The following is a 13,223-nucleotide window of genomic DNA, read 5'->3' as shown; positions in this document are numbered from 1 at the left end:
TACTAATAGTAATTATTTTGGGTAGTGGAAATGTGATTGATATTTGTCTCCTCTGTTCTATCTTCAACATTTTTCCAATAAACATTTATTGCTTTTACAATAGTAAATTTTTTTTTCCTTTTTTCTGTAGGAAAGAAAAAAAAATGGAACAAAGGCACAGTTTAATAGGATTCTTCCCTCAGAGTTCCTATATTCAGAAGCACACTATTGAGTATATTGTGTATACTCATTTCAGGGTTGGTCACAGAAGGAGAATGGAACATAATCCTTGCCCTAAAAGAGAGTATCTTCTAGCAAGGGAGTTCAGACATATACACAGAACACAGTTGGTATCTGTGCAAGGCAGTGTGTGATACTAGTTCCAAAGTTAACTGGTAAGAGCTCTACATTTCCCACATATATTTTGCACTTAAATATTTTACCAAAAGAGCATTCTTGCATCCAGCATCAGGCTGTTGCAGTACACACAGCTTCTTCAGCTCCAGCTCTCCTTGGCACTGCGCAGGGGAGAGGGCTGGGGACCTTTCCTTGGGTGCTCTTTCCAGCTGTAGAGGTACTGGCTGCTCCTTCTATCTGCTATTCCTGTACTCTGTAGAGTTCCCTGTACTACTTACTAGGCAATGCCTCATTACTACAGCCCTCTGTTATGATTAATAAGTCTTTATATTAATCATACCCTGTTCAAATTGTGTGGTTTCTCTCTCCTAGTTGGGCCCAGACTGATACATCTGGTTTCTATGTATTCTCGGGGGTGGGGTAGGGGAGGTGCAGGATTTTAACCATGCTTTGCATACAGTTTTGCAGTCTTCAAGGAATGCTTTCTCATACATTTTCCCCATGTTATTATGTAGTTTCCAAAGGGCAATATTGGAAAAAATTCTGATCCCTTTGCTGAGTAAGTAAATCTATAACCCCAGAAAGGAAATATAAATATTTGGATAATAAATAAGTGAAAACAGGAGAGAAGCTTCTGTGATTCTTGTTTTGCTTTGTGTACGATTTAAGATTCTTGAAATGGCCAAGATAATCTAATTTATACATTTATAAGTGTAGGTAATTTATAACAGTAGCTTAAATGCTTAGAAATATCTTGCTTTTTAGAGTTTAACTCTGCCCTGGGTTTTTTAAATGTTTGAGAAAATCAGACATTTAATTTATAATTATAATCTGAAATATCTAAGGAAAATTGATTAATTACAGCTGTAAGTCTGTTAAATATTTAAGAAGGACTGAATCTACTAAATTTAAGAATTCAACAGGTAATCAAAGTATAAGTAAAAGTGATTGTTCTTATCTTTATATGAAAAATTGTTAGATTTATAATGGAATAACAAGAGTTGTAAATTGAACTTAAAGCCTTTAAGAACAGCTAGGTTTTTTTCTTTGATTTTTTTGAATTAAAGTATAGTTGATATACGATATTATATTGGTTTCAAATATATACCATAGGGATTCACCAGTTGCATACATTATTAAATGCTCACCCCAACTAATGTATTTACTATCTGTCAACAAGAAAGGTGTTACAGAACTGTTGACTATATTCTCTATGCTGTACTTTTATCTCTGTGACAAATTTACATTATGACAGATTTTGTACCTATTTATCCCTTTTACCTATTTCACCCACCTACCTCAACTCCTCCCCCATGGAGACCACCAGTCACCTCTCAGTTTCTGTGAGTCTGTTACTGCTTTGTTCATTTTCTTTTTGGATTCCACATAAAAGTGAAATCATATGGTATTTGTCTTTTTTTCTGCCTGGCTTATATCACTTAGCATAATACCCCCTAAGTCTGTTGTTGTTGCAAATGTCAGGATTTCCTTTTTTTGGCTGAATAATGTCCCATTGTGTATATGTACCTCATCTTCTTTATCCATTTATCTATTGATGGACACTTCAGTTGCTTCCATATCTTGGCTATTGTAAATTAATGTAGTAATAAATATAGGGGTGCATATATCTTTTTGAATCAGACATTTATTTTTCTTTGGGTAAATTCTTAGAAGTGGAGTTCCTGGCTCATACAGTATTTCTATTTTTAGTTTTTTAAGGAAACTCCATACTGCTTTCCATAGTGCCTGCACCAATTTGCATTCCCTCCAGTGGTATAGGAGGGTTCCCTTTTCTCCACATCCTCGCAGACACTTGTTATTTCTTGTTTTTTGGATAGTGGCCATTCTGACTGGTGTGAGGTGTAGTCTCATTGTGGTTTTGATTTGCATTTCCCTGATAAGCAACGTGGAGCATCTTTTCATGTGCCTGTTGGCCATCTGTATTTCTCCTTTGGAAAAGTCTGCTCTGGTCCTCTGCCCATTTTTCAATCATGTTACTTGCTTATTTTGGTGTTGAGGCATACAACTTCTTTCTTTATTTTGGATGTTAACCCCTTATCGGATAAATCATTTACAAACATATTCTCCTATACTTCAGGTTGCCTTTTTGTTTTGTTGATGGTGTCCTTTGTTGTACAGAAGCTTTTTAGTTTGATGTAGTCCCACTGGTTCATTTTTTATTTTGTTCCCTTTGCCTGGGGAGATGTGTCCAAAAAAAATTGCTCATGCTTATGTTCAAGAGATTTTTGCCTGTTTTCTTCTAAGAGTTTTATAGTTTTTAGGTCTTTAATCCATTTTGAGTTTACCTTTGTGTTTGGAGTTAGTGATCCAGTTTCATTCTCTTACATGTAGCTGTCCAGTTTTCCCAACACCAGTTATTAAAGAAACTGTTTTTTCCGCATTGTATATTTATGGCTCCTTTATCATATATTAATTGACCACATATTTGTGGTTTATTTCTGGGCTTGCTATTCTGTTCCATTTATCTGTGCTCCTGTTTTTGTGCCAGTACCATACTGTTTTGATCACTGCAGCTTTGTAGTATACCTTGAAGTCAGGGAGTGTAATAAACCCAGCTTAGTTCATATGATTGCTTTGGCTATTCAGGGTTTTCTGTCATTGTATATGAATTTTAGGATTATTTGCTCTAATTCATTGAAAAATGCCATTGTTTTTTTTTTTATAGGGATTATATTGAATTTTTTTGACAGTATTAAGTCTTCCTATCCATGAGCATGGGATAGATTTCCATTTATTTGTCTCTTCTTCAATTTTTATCATCAGTATCTTCTATGTTCAAACTACAGGTCTTTCACCTCCTTGGTTAGATTTATTCCTAGGTATTTTATTCTTTTTGATGCAATTGTAAATGGAATTTCTGAATTCAGTTTACTAATATTTTGAGATTTTTGCATCTATGTTCATCAGGGATATTGGTCTATAATTTTCTTTTTTTGTAGTGTCTTTGTCTGATTTTGGTATTAGAGTGATGCTGGCCTCATAGAATTAGTTTGGAAGTATTCCCTCCTCTTCTATGTTTGGAATACTTTAAGAAGGATGGATGTTAGGTCTTCTTTAAATGTTTGGTATAATTCACCTGTGAAGCTACCTGGCACTGGACTTTTATTTTTTGGAAGATTTTGTTACTGGTAATCTGTTCATATTTTCTGTTTTTTATGCATCAGTCTTGGAAGATTGTGTGTTTCTAAGAATTTATCCATTTTTCCTAGGTTGTCTAATTTGTTGACATATACTTTTTCCTAGAATTCTCTATAATTCTTTGAATTTCTGTGCTGTCAGTTGTAACTTCTTTTTTGTTTCTGATTGTTTATTTGTGGCCTCTCTTTTTTTCTTGATAAGTCTGGCTAGGGGTTTGTCTATTTTGTTTATCATCTTGAAGAACCAGCTCTTGGTTTCATTGATTTTTTTTTTATTGTCTTCTTATTCTTTATTTTATTTATTTCTGCTCTGACCTTTATTATATTCCTCCTTCTGCTAACTTTGGGGGCTGTGTATGTTCTTCTTTTTTTAGTTCCTTTAGTTGTGAGATTAGATTATTTGGGGTTGTTCTTGTTTCTTGAGATAGGCCTCTATTGCTATGTACTTCCCTCTTAGAACTGCTTTTGCTGCACCCAACATATCTTGAACTGCTGTGTTTCTGTTTTCATCTGTTTCCATGTATTGTTTGATTTTTTTCTTTGTTCATTGATCCATTGATTATTTAGAAGCATGTTGTTTAGCTTCCATGTATTTGGGGTTTTTGGTTTTCTTCATATAATTGATTTCTACTTTCATACCATCATCGTGGTCTGAAAAGATGCTTGATACAATTTCAATCTTTTAAAATTTATTGAGGCTCTTTTGGTGTCCTAATATGTGATCTGTTCTGGAGAAAGTTCCATGTGTACTTGAGAAATATGTGTATCCTGCTGCTTTTGGGTGGAATGTCCTCTATATATCTGTTAAGTCCATCTGGTCTAATGTGTCATTCAGTGCCTCTGTTTCAAGAAAAGCTAGGTTTTAAAATGGGCAACTTGCATCAGTAACTGAAATGAATGTTAATTCATTTCCTTACCCAAACCTACCCCCAGATATTTAAAATTACAGATCCATAATCCCCAACTTTATAGTTCTGGCTGAGACTTCTCTGAACTCCAGATAGTAATATTCAGCTCTTTGCTTAGAATGTTCCAGAATTACAATGTTCTAAGCATTTTGCTTAGAATGCATCATAGACCAAGGTATTCAAGTTAAAACCTTTCTGACACCTGAATCCATAAACTGTGTAACCTGTACTACTAGCCTTGATTCTTGCTTCCTCTCACTCCACTCCAAGGCAACCCATCATCAAGACACTTTCTTCTACTTCCAAAAGATATTTAGGGAAAAAAAAAAAAGATATTTAGGGTCTGTCCCCTTTGCCTCTTTTACTATGGCCAGCAGCCCAGTCCAGGTCCCCATCATATTCTGCCTGAAGTGTTTCACTGGCCTCTGAGCTGGTGAAGCCAGCTTTCCCTGTGAAGCGTCTACACAAATCAAACCATACCACACCCTCCTTAAAGCCCTTCCCCAGCTTCCCAGTGCCCCTTTCATCTCTTTGCTCTGTTCACCTTGCCTCAGTCTGTTATTCCTTAAATTCCTCAAATAAGCCAAGTTCCTTCCTACCTGCAGGTCTTCACATTTATAGTTCCTTCCATTTGGAACGCTGTTCCACCTGCTTTTCTCATGGCTGGCTCTATCCTTAAAGTCTTAATTTAAATGTCACCTCCCCAGATTAAAAGAACTTGTCCCCTATCCCTGCCCATCCCTGTTTCTCCATTCAGTGTCTTTTCTTATTAGCATTCATCACAATATGCAATCACTCCATTTTATTATTATTATTTTCTCATGTGACTGTCTCTTCCGTTCCAGTATGAAGTCAGGGCCATGTCTGTCTTGCTTGTTGCTGTAGCCCCAGTGCTCACAACACTGATTATCCAGTTCTGGTGGCTGACAGAGTGGAGACCCAGCAAACAGTTTTTCAATAAATATACCCAACTACGCCAAGATACTGAAAAAAATTAAAAGATACAAAGCTGTATATAGAGTGTAAATTCCATTTGTGTTTATTAAAATTTTTATACACACTTATACACCCACACATATTAAGGACAAACAAGAAAGTAGTCATTCTGGTTGCCACTCTGGTCAGCACTGAGTCAGAGGAGGAAAGGTAGGATGATATGAATTTTATAATCCTTTTTTCTATTTGGATGTTTTACTATGTGCCTATATTTTATAATAATGATAAGAAAACTACCATGTTTTATGCTGTTATTAAGTAGGAAATTTGCAACATCAAAACAGTGGGAAGAATCTCAGAATAAAGGACAGTCATGGAATAAATGGAATAAATTTAGCTTTGTGAAAAACCTCCAACATTGTCCTTATTGTCCTCATTCCACTGAGGACCTGTGAAAGCGTCCTCTGGCTCTCTGGCCCTGGTCTGAGCCTGGCTCTTGACAGGCATTATATCTATTGCACCATGGACAAGAGCAAAGGAGCTGGACTCAGAAGCACAGCTCGGCCACTTTACTAGCTATAGTTACAATACTTAAACTATTTGAGCCTTGGTTTTCCACATTTTTTAAATGGGATGATAATCATATTTCTCATATAGGGCTATTGTGAAGATCAAATGTGATGTAAAGCACTTAGCACAGTGTCTTGCACATGGCAAATGCCAAATAAGTGGTAGTTATTTCATCCAGTACATGCTGACACCCCAAGCTTCCCACTGCAAACGAGTTCAGGTTTCTGCATGTAAGGGCAGGAGACATCATATTGCAAGATGGCAGGGAGGTATTGCTTATCTGCCAATAGTTCGGATGCCACATAGGCAGTCTCCATATTCATCTGTACAGCAATGATTGGGAAAGTATTTGATTATTTTACTACATCTTAATTTTATCTTATAAAATGGTGTGAAAGGAAAAAATCAAAGTACCAATAATCGTGATAAGAAGTATGTGTATATCAAGAAAGTGAGAAGACAACCTACAAAATGGGAGAAAATGTCTGCAAATTGTATCTGATAAGGGATTTGTATTCAGAATATATAATGAACTATTATAATCAAATAATAAAAAGATAAAGAAGCCAGTTAAAAAGTGGGACTCTGCAGCTGTAGGAATGAAGAAACTTTAGCAAGGTCTTTTCCCAGAACCTAGACAATCCCAGAATTCAGACCTCTGCTTCTCAGGCTGAGTGATAGGCTAGTAGTTGGGGAGCTTAGCTCCCAGCTCCAGCAAAGGCAGACCGCCATCTCAGGCAGGAGCTGGCAGGAGCTCAGATGCTCCTTCAGTTCCAAGTAGCTCATGAACAAAGGCGGTAAAGTTGCTAAGAAACCTGCTTTCCTGAGGGTTCACCTCGCGTTCTTTCCTTTCTATGGCATTTGTGTGTGTGTGACCACACTGAAGGCCACCACCTTACCAGCCCTGACAAAAGCCAGACCTCAAAGGCGAGAACTGCAGGCTGCCTGGGGCACCATCTTGACCCTAAGTATTGCCAAGCCAGGCAGCTCACCCATTGCTGGGAACAAAAGAGGAGCCAGTTGCCTGGCGCCAGAAGTTGGCAGAGGTCCGCACAGCTGTGCAAAAGATGCACTGCCTCCCAGACCCAGTCAGGCAAAAGCCCTGAAACTTTTGGGAAAAAACAATTTTTAGGGTCATTCTCTTTTACTTGTGGGGGGGGATACGCCAACAGCAGAACCAGGAGGGAATCCCCCTCCCATCCCCTGGCTGAGCTTAGAAAATAAATCCTCAACAGGATCAGGGCCATTGCAAAATAGTAGATACAAAATTACAGAACTGTGAGTTCTGGCTGACCATGATCTAATTAGCTCCCCTCTAACCCATTGTCTTATAAAGAATCTGAGGCCTGGAAGGGAAGGGACTTTCTGGCCTGGGGAGGCGGAACACGGGGACACACATACTATTTAACAAATGTAGTTGCACTGTCTTTCAAAAGGTATAGGGCTGTGAGTGGAGGGAAAAAAGGCTGAAAGTGTAATTAGAAACTCTATTATTCATCCGTTTGTCCATTCAGCAAATACTTATCAAGCCCTTACTAAGTGCCAGGAGCCAGAAAGCACAATCCAAACTAAAAACAAAGAAAAAGTAAATTCAAAACTTTAAATCCAAGTTCACTGACTCTGCTTCCGAGTAAGTAAGCACCAGCTGTAGGGCTCCTGTCTGTCTAACCAAGTGCTGTAGATCCCTGGGGCTCTCCTCTGACCTGCAGGCTTGGGAGGATGAAGAGCTAAACTGGATGAGAAATGTAATCTTTCCATCCTCCCACCTGCTCCAGGGAGGAAGGACCTTTCCTGTTAGCAGTCAGCGATCCTAGGCAGCATCTGAGGGCCAGCTGCCCTGTATTTGTTTCTAACTCTGTAGGCCCTAGGTGCTGATGATGTGCCCAGACCCTTGAGCATGTCATTCCTGGCTCTAGATATTAGCCAAGGGCACATCAAATACCCTCACTCTGCCCAGTTAAAAAACATCATAATGGTTCCTACTGCTTTTAAAGGTCAGAGAAACTCCTTGCCATGGCCCACAAAGCCCTACAGGTCTGGCTTCTGCCTATCCCCTCCTTTCCATTTCCTCTTTATCTCCCACTCTGCTCCAGCCTCGCTGACCTTCATTCATAACTGCTACAATCCCTCCACAGGGCCTTTGCACATGCTGCCCCTACACATGGAATGTTCCTCCTTTTTTTTTCCTTGTAAAAGAGGTTAATCTTTTTAAAGAAACCACTAATATTTTTAGAAGAAAATTATTTTATTCATGGGTGGTAATAGATTTTTAAAACAAAAGTAATGGAAGTTACAACAGAAAATATCCATCTTCTGGTTCCAGGGCCCAAACCTGCCAATGGCCAATGAGGATTCCCTTTCTGTTAATCAGCCCTCTCCAAGTCATGGTCCGCAGCGCCCTCTGGTGGGCTCTGAGGGACAGCACCAGCAGGTGGCTTGTGCTGGTCGCCTGCAGCCCCAAACCAAGACTTAACCTGAGGATCATTGAGAGCTGGGAGCATCCTCCAAAAACTTCCCATTTTACTGCGGAAAACCGAGGCCTGGATGGGGGCAGGAGCTGCACAAGACATCACAGTCTGTTGCAGAGCTGGGCAGCCAGTGCTCTACCAAATGGTATTCCACAAATCTAATATTCATAAACATCAAAATGTTTTGGTAACCAGGGACTTGTGACCGTGTTAGCATCAGATATAAGGTAATTGTAGCTCATACTGTCACTGTGCTCCTGGAATCCTCCACTCCTGGTGTCGTCTGCTTTGTGGGCTGTGCTGCTTAGAGCTCTGCATGCTCACCTCCCTCTGTGCTGCCAACAAAAGAACTCCTTCTGGCCTCAGGGCCTTTGCACTCACTCTTCCCTTGCCTGGGACATTTCACCCAAACTACCTCTTGGCTCACACTGCCTCATGTCTTTCAGCTTTCACGCTGAGGCATTCCCTGACCACCCTACCTAATGTTGCTCCCTACCCCAGTCTCCCAAATAACCTGTTTTATGTCCTCACAGTCCTGTTCACACTGGACGTTGTTCATTCTGGTCAGTTGTTTTGGTCTGCCTTCCTCTCTAGAATGATGGCTATAGGCAATTTGTCCAATGCACAGCACAGGCCCTTGGATCTAAGTAGGTGCTCAGAGAACATGTAGGTTACGATGGAGTGGGGCACGGCACATGACAAGGAACAAAGCAGAGACCACGTTTGAGAAAGTCTGCAGGTTTACTCCACAACAATCACAGCTGTACATGGTCAGTCAGTTCTTCACACAGCTCACTTTCCCAGGTGGGAGGAGAGAGGTTGGCTGTCTTGAGCTTTTCCTATGGGATGCCAGTCCGCCTCCTCAAATATCCCTGCCTGTAATCCCTTTGGGATCCCAGGCTTCAAACCAGTAACAGAGCAGGAGCCCAACCCTGCTGTCTGGCACAACCAAATCAAAGCCCCTGGGCAGCAGATGTTAAGAGGACCTTGTCACTTGGAATGTAGGTCCAACTCCCACCTCAGAGGTGGCAGTGGGCCTTGGCTCAAGATCAAGCTTGAACTAAAATATCACTTGGATTTTCACAAAGAGTATCATTTAAAAGCAGAAAAGAATTCCAGAAGAGAACTGCATTCCTTGCCCACCTCCTGCACTTAGAAGTCTTCAGAAAACATTAAAAATGCACTGTCTCCTAGGAATTATAAAAGATCACCCCATCTGTACAAACCAGGGATCGTTGAATCCAGATCTCTCAGGTGCTACTGTAAAGTGCTTTGCCACTCACTTGAGACTCCAGAGACTACAAAAATGGAGATGCATGAAAAGAAATAGGGAGCCATTTTCAAGAACATCACCTGTTTCTTCAAGAGAAAAAGAAATTCAACAAGTAGGAGGTCTGGAAAGTGGATAGAGTGTGGGCCTTGGGGAGCCAGTTGCTACCTCGTCCACAAGAACTGCCCCCTCCCTGCACCTGACATCATGTCACCATCAGACCTCCCTTGTGGCTCTACCCCCTTGGGCTTCTGAGCTGTTAAAGGGGAAAATCAACAGTTCCCCGACCATTTCCAAAGCTGAAAGCTCTGACTGAAGGCACAAGGTGGAACAGCTTTTCACCCATGTGCCTGTGTGTTTATCCACAAAGGCCTTGTACTTAGAGCAAAGATGGTCTTTGCATTCCAAAAGGTTCCGGAGCCTCCCTTTTGAAAGACTGCTTGTGGGCCACATGGTTCTAACTTTTTAGCCACATCCTGTGGTATAGCCTCATCCTCAGAATAAAGGCTTTAGAGGAAAAGGGGCCTGCATCCTCAGCCATTACCTGGATGACAGCATCTCCACAGGCTCCTGGTTGTCTTATTAAGCTTCAGTTGGGGGTGTGAGCAGGAACCCAAATTCTTGAGACAGGTGGTTTTCAAAAGTGAGGCCAAAATTATGAGTGGCCAGTATTTGCTGTTAGTTAGTCGGTCAGCTAAGTAATGAACTTTTTTCCTCCCATCCCCTCCCTCACACTTTGTAAAATCCCAGCACCTACAGATTCAGGCTTAGCAATTACAAAGGCCAGAGTGCTCGGAGAACCTGCCCGTCCCTTTTGAGGGTAGGAAAACAGTCAAAGGAGAACCAGAGCATGGGGAAGATGGGGGCTGAGGACTGCTTGTGGCTTGTTTTGTATGAGCCTGCTCTTGCTGAGAACACTGTCACTCTCTCGGAATGGGACCACTGGGAAATCTAGCTGGTGCTCTGTGTTCCATCTGGGGGTTCAGATGGGGGACTGCAGGCATGGCCTCCAAACAAGGCCATCGCCCAGGGACTGCTGAGGCCCCTAGGCCATGGACTAAATGGACTAAATGAGCTGTCCAGTTGCCCTTTGAGTCTGGAGGGCTACCTGCACTAGCTGGTACGACTTCTAGTCTCTGGCCCTTGAGGGGCCTCTGTCTCAGATCCTGTTGTAGGCCCAATGCCTCCTGCTTGAAATTAGACATTAAGAAATACACACTCACCCCATAGGAACTGCACACACCACCCAAACTGTTTCCCCTCCCCCCGACCCTGTCCCTTTATGTTTGTCCAGCAAGGCACTAGAAAATTGTTCAAGTTTAGGAATTTGCTGTACATTTGCATTTTCTCTTTTTAAAGGCACAATGTTTATTTTAATGCGGCTGCATTGCTCTCTAATGGATGCATCCTACCTAACTCATTTCTTCCAACTGCAAAACTCTTGTTATCCCAGATTCTGGAAGAGGCCTCTCATCTTTCAACTCCTCCCTATAGAGGGCCATTTCTCAAAGTAGAGCACTTGTTTGGGAAAGACACTAGGGATCAACAAGCAAGCTTTTCAAGTGCAGGAACCGCCTCTCCTATGGACAGGTGGCCAGAGCAGGGCTCACGCTGGGGCAGAAGTGGAGGTAATGCTTTGCCAGCTACACAATCGGGGGTGGTGGTTGGGAGTGTATACTCGCCCCGCAGATAACTGATGGCCTGGAGATCAGCCAGCTTCTCAAAGGCAGATTCGTGGCTCTGTTCCCAGATTTATGACTCAGTTATTTAATTGGTAAATGACAGAATCGAAAGACCCAACACTAATGGAAATACTCATTGTAAGTATTTCCTGGGCTAGCTGGTGGAAGTCATAGGTGGTAGAATGCAATTTCCATTTCTGAATCAGTGGGTGGCAGGCTGGTTACAGAAATGCTTTCTATTATTACTCTGGGAGCCCTCTGGGACTTTGACACATAATTAACAGCAAAAGGTAAACACGAAGGACTGGCATGGACCTGGGTGTACATCTGTTCCGGGTATGCAGGGTCCTTCCCTCCACTGTGGCTCTGATGATGGCAGGAGGTCGCGCTGCTGCGGGCCTGCACCGAGGACCGTGTCATACCAAGAACTCTGGTAGGACTGATGACACAGGTCCCCTGCCCCCTCCCCCAACGCCACCAATTTGGATTTCACAGGTTGTCTCTAGACTGGGGGCTGCCTTGACTGTATCACACAAGTCCGGCCCCTTTAATTACAGAATTCTAGAAATCCACATGGAATGCCAGAATAGCAGAATCCTATGGAGCACTCTAGTTTGTGATCCAATGATGAAGTTCATTAAAAATTCTAGAGCTCTCTTTGAGAACTAGAACCACAATGAGGTCAGAAGCCAGGCATCTTCCCCATGGCCCACCCCAGGGCCTCCAGACTTTGGGAGGCAAGCACTTCACACCTCTGCTCCTCTCCTGAGGCAGATAATTGCTAGAGAGAGAGAAATGGAGAGAGAAATGGAAGCACTGATCAGGGGAATTCAGCCAGATTTCTAGTTTGGAGGTCTTTTCTAGGCCTTTTCCACGGGCCCGAGGCCATCTGAAGTACACCCTGAAAAGCTGGTGGCTGGACTGTCCTTGGGCAGAGGGCACTCACCTGGGCATTTAAGTGCTTAGAGAGCCCAGAGAGCAAGGGGGGGACATCCTGTATGTCCGCAGAGGCAAAGGCATGCCTGGGGGTCCCCCGTCTGACCCCAGGCCTGGCAGCTGGCCTGTGTCTAGCACTGAACGCTCCTCGAGGGTCCCAGGTGTGGCCTTTGACCGCATCACCTGAGGCTGTGACAGAGAGCAGAAGCTGGGCAGGAACTGTGGTTACTCCAGGACAGGCAAGAACGAAAAGGCCGAACAGCGGCCCTGAGAAAGACCTCCTTCCCTGTGCTGCAGACAGGCAGCGCTGGTGCGCACAGCTGCCCCCCACCCCAAACTGTGCCTCCCTTTCTAAGGGACCATCACGTATGAGCCGCTTGAAGGCTAGGCAATCCGGCAGGATTCATTTCTGGGTGGCCTAGGGCTGCCCTGGCATTCCTCGCACATCATGCTCAAGGGAACATGGTGACAAAGTTGAAAATGCCCTCCTCCTGGATTTCCAAGATGCCATCAGGGGAGGGCTGGAGCAGGCTCTGCTCTCCCATGGAGCTCCTGTGGGGTCTGCTCTCCACCCCACCTGTGGAACTCAGGGCCTCAAGAACCAGGCAGACACTTTGCTTCAACTTCAAGAGCCTTCTTCGCCCTGAACTAGTTGGCCAGCACCTTTTATGCTGTGGTGCTCTGGGAGCCCTGCCCCCCTCGGGAGAGGAAGGCTCAGGGAGTGCCAGAGAAGACCCTGCCAGGCCTATCGGGGAGGCGTGAGGGCTCAGTTTCTATTGAATATTTCCAAGACTGTTGAGTTGGTGTGTTCGAACAGCCACTGCTGGGTGCGAGAGGAGGGGTTACAGGTGTTCATGAAGATCCTGTGGTCGCTCTCACTGCAATCCACGCAGCTGCCGCTGACAGGGTGGTACAGGGTCTTGTCCTACAAGACAGGGAGGTGATCAGCCAGGCAGGAC

General features: G+C 43.0%; 1 protein-coding gene across 2 annotated transcripts in view; it reads right to left on the bottom strand.

The window, feature by feature from the left end:
• Positions 1-5,418: 5,418 nt before the first annotated feature.
• Positions 5,419-13,223, bottom strand: part of GALNT10 (polypeptide N-acetylgalactosaminyltransferase 10) — a 256,916-nt gene continuing 249,111 nt past the window's right edge. For both annotated transcript variants that reach the window (XM_036909479.2, XM_036909566.2), the window contains exon 12: positions 5,419-13,189. In XM_036909479.2, the coding sequence (XP_036765374.2) occupies positions 13,031-13,189 (159 nt within the window). In that variant the 3' untranslated portion in view covers positions 5,419-13,030. The remainder of the gene's footprint in view (positions 13,190-13,223) is intronic.

This window comes from Manis pentadactyla, chromosome 2, assembly GCF_030020395.1.
Source record: "Manis pentadactyla isolate mManPen7 chromosome 2, mManPen7.hap1, whole genome shotgun sequence".
In the NCBI taxonomy this organism is placed as follows: domain Eukaryota; kingdom Metazoa; phylum Chordata; class Mammalia; order Pholidota; family Manidae; genus Manis; species Manis pentadactyla.
Note: the sequence above shows the minus strand (reverse complement) of the source record. Positions and strands in the feature narration are given on the sequence as shown.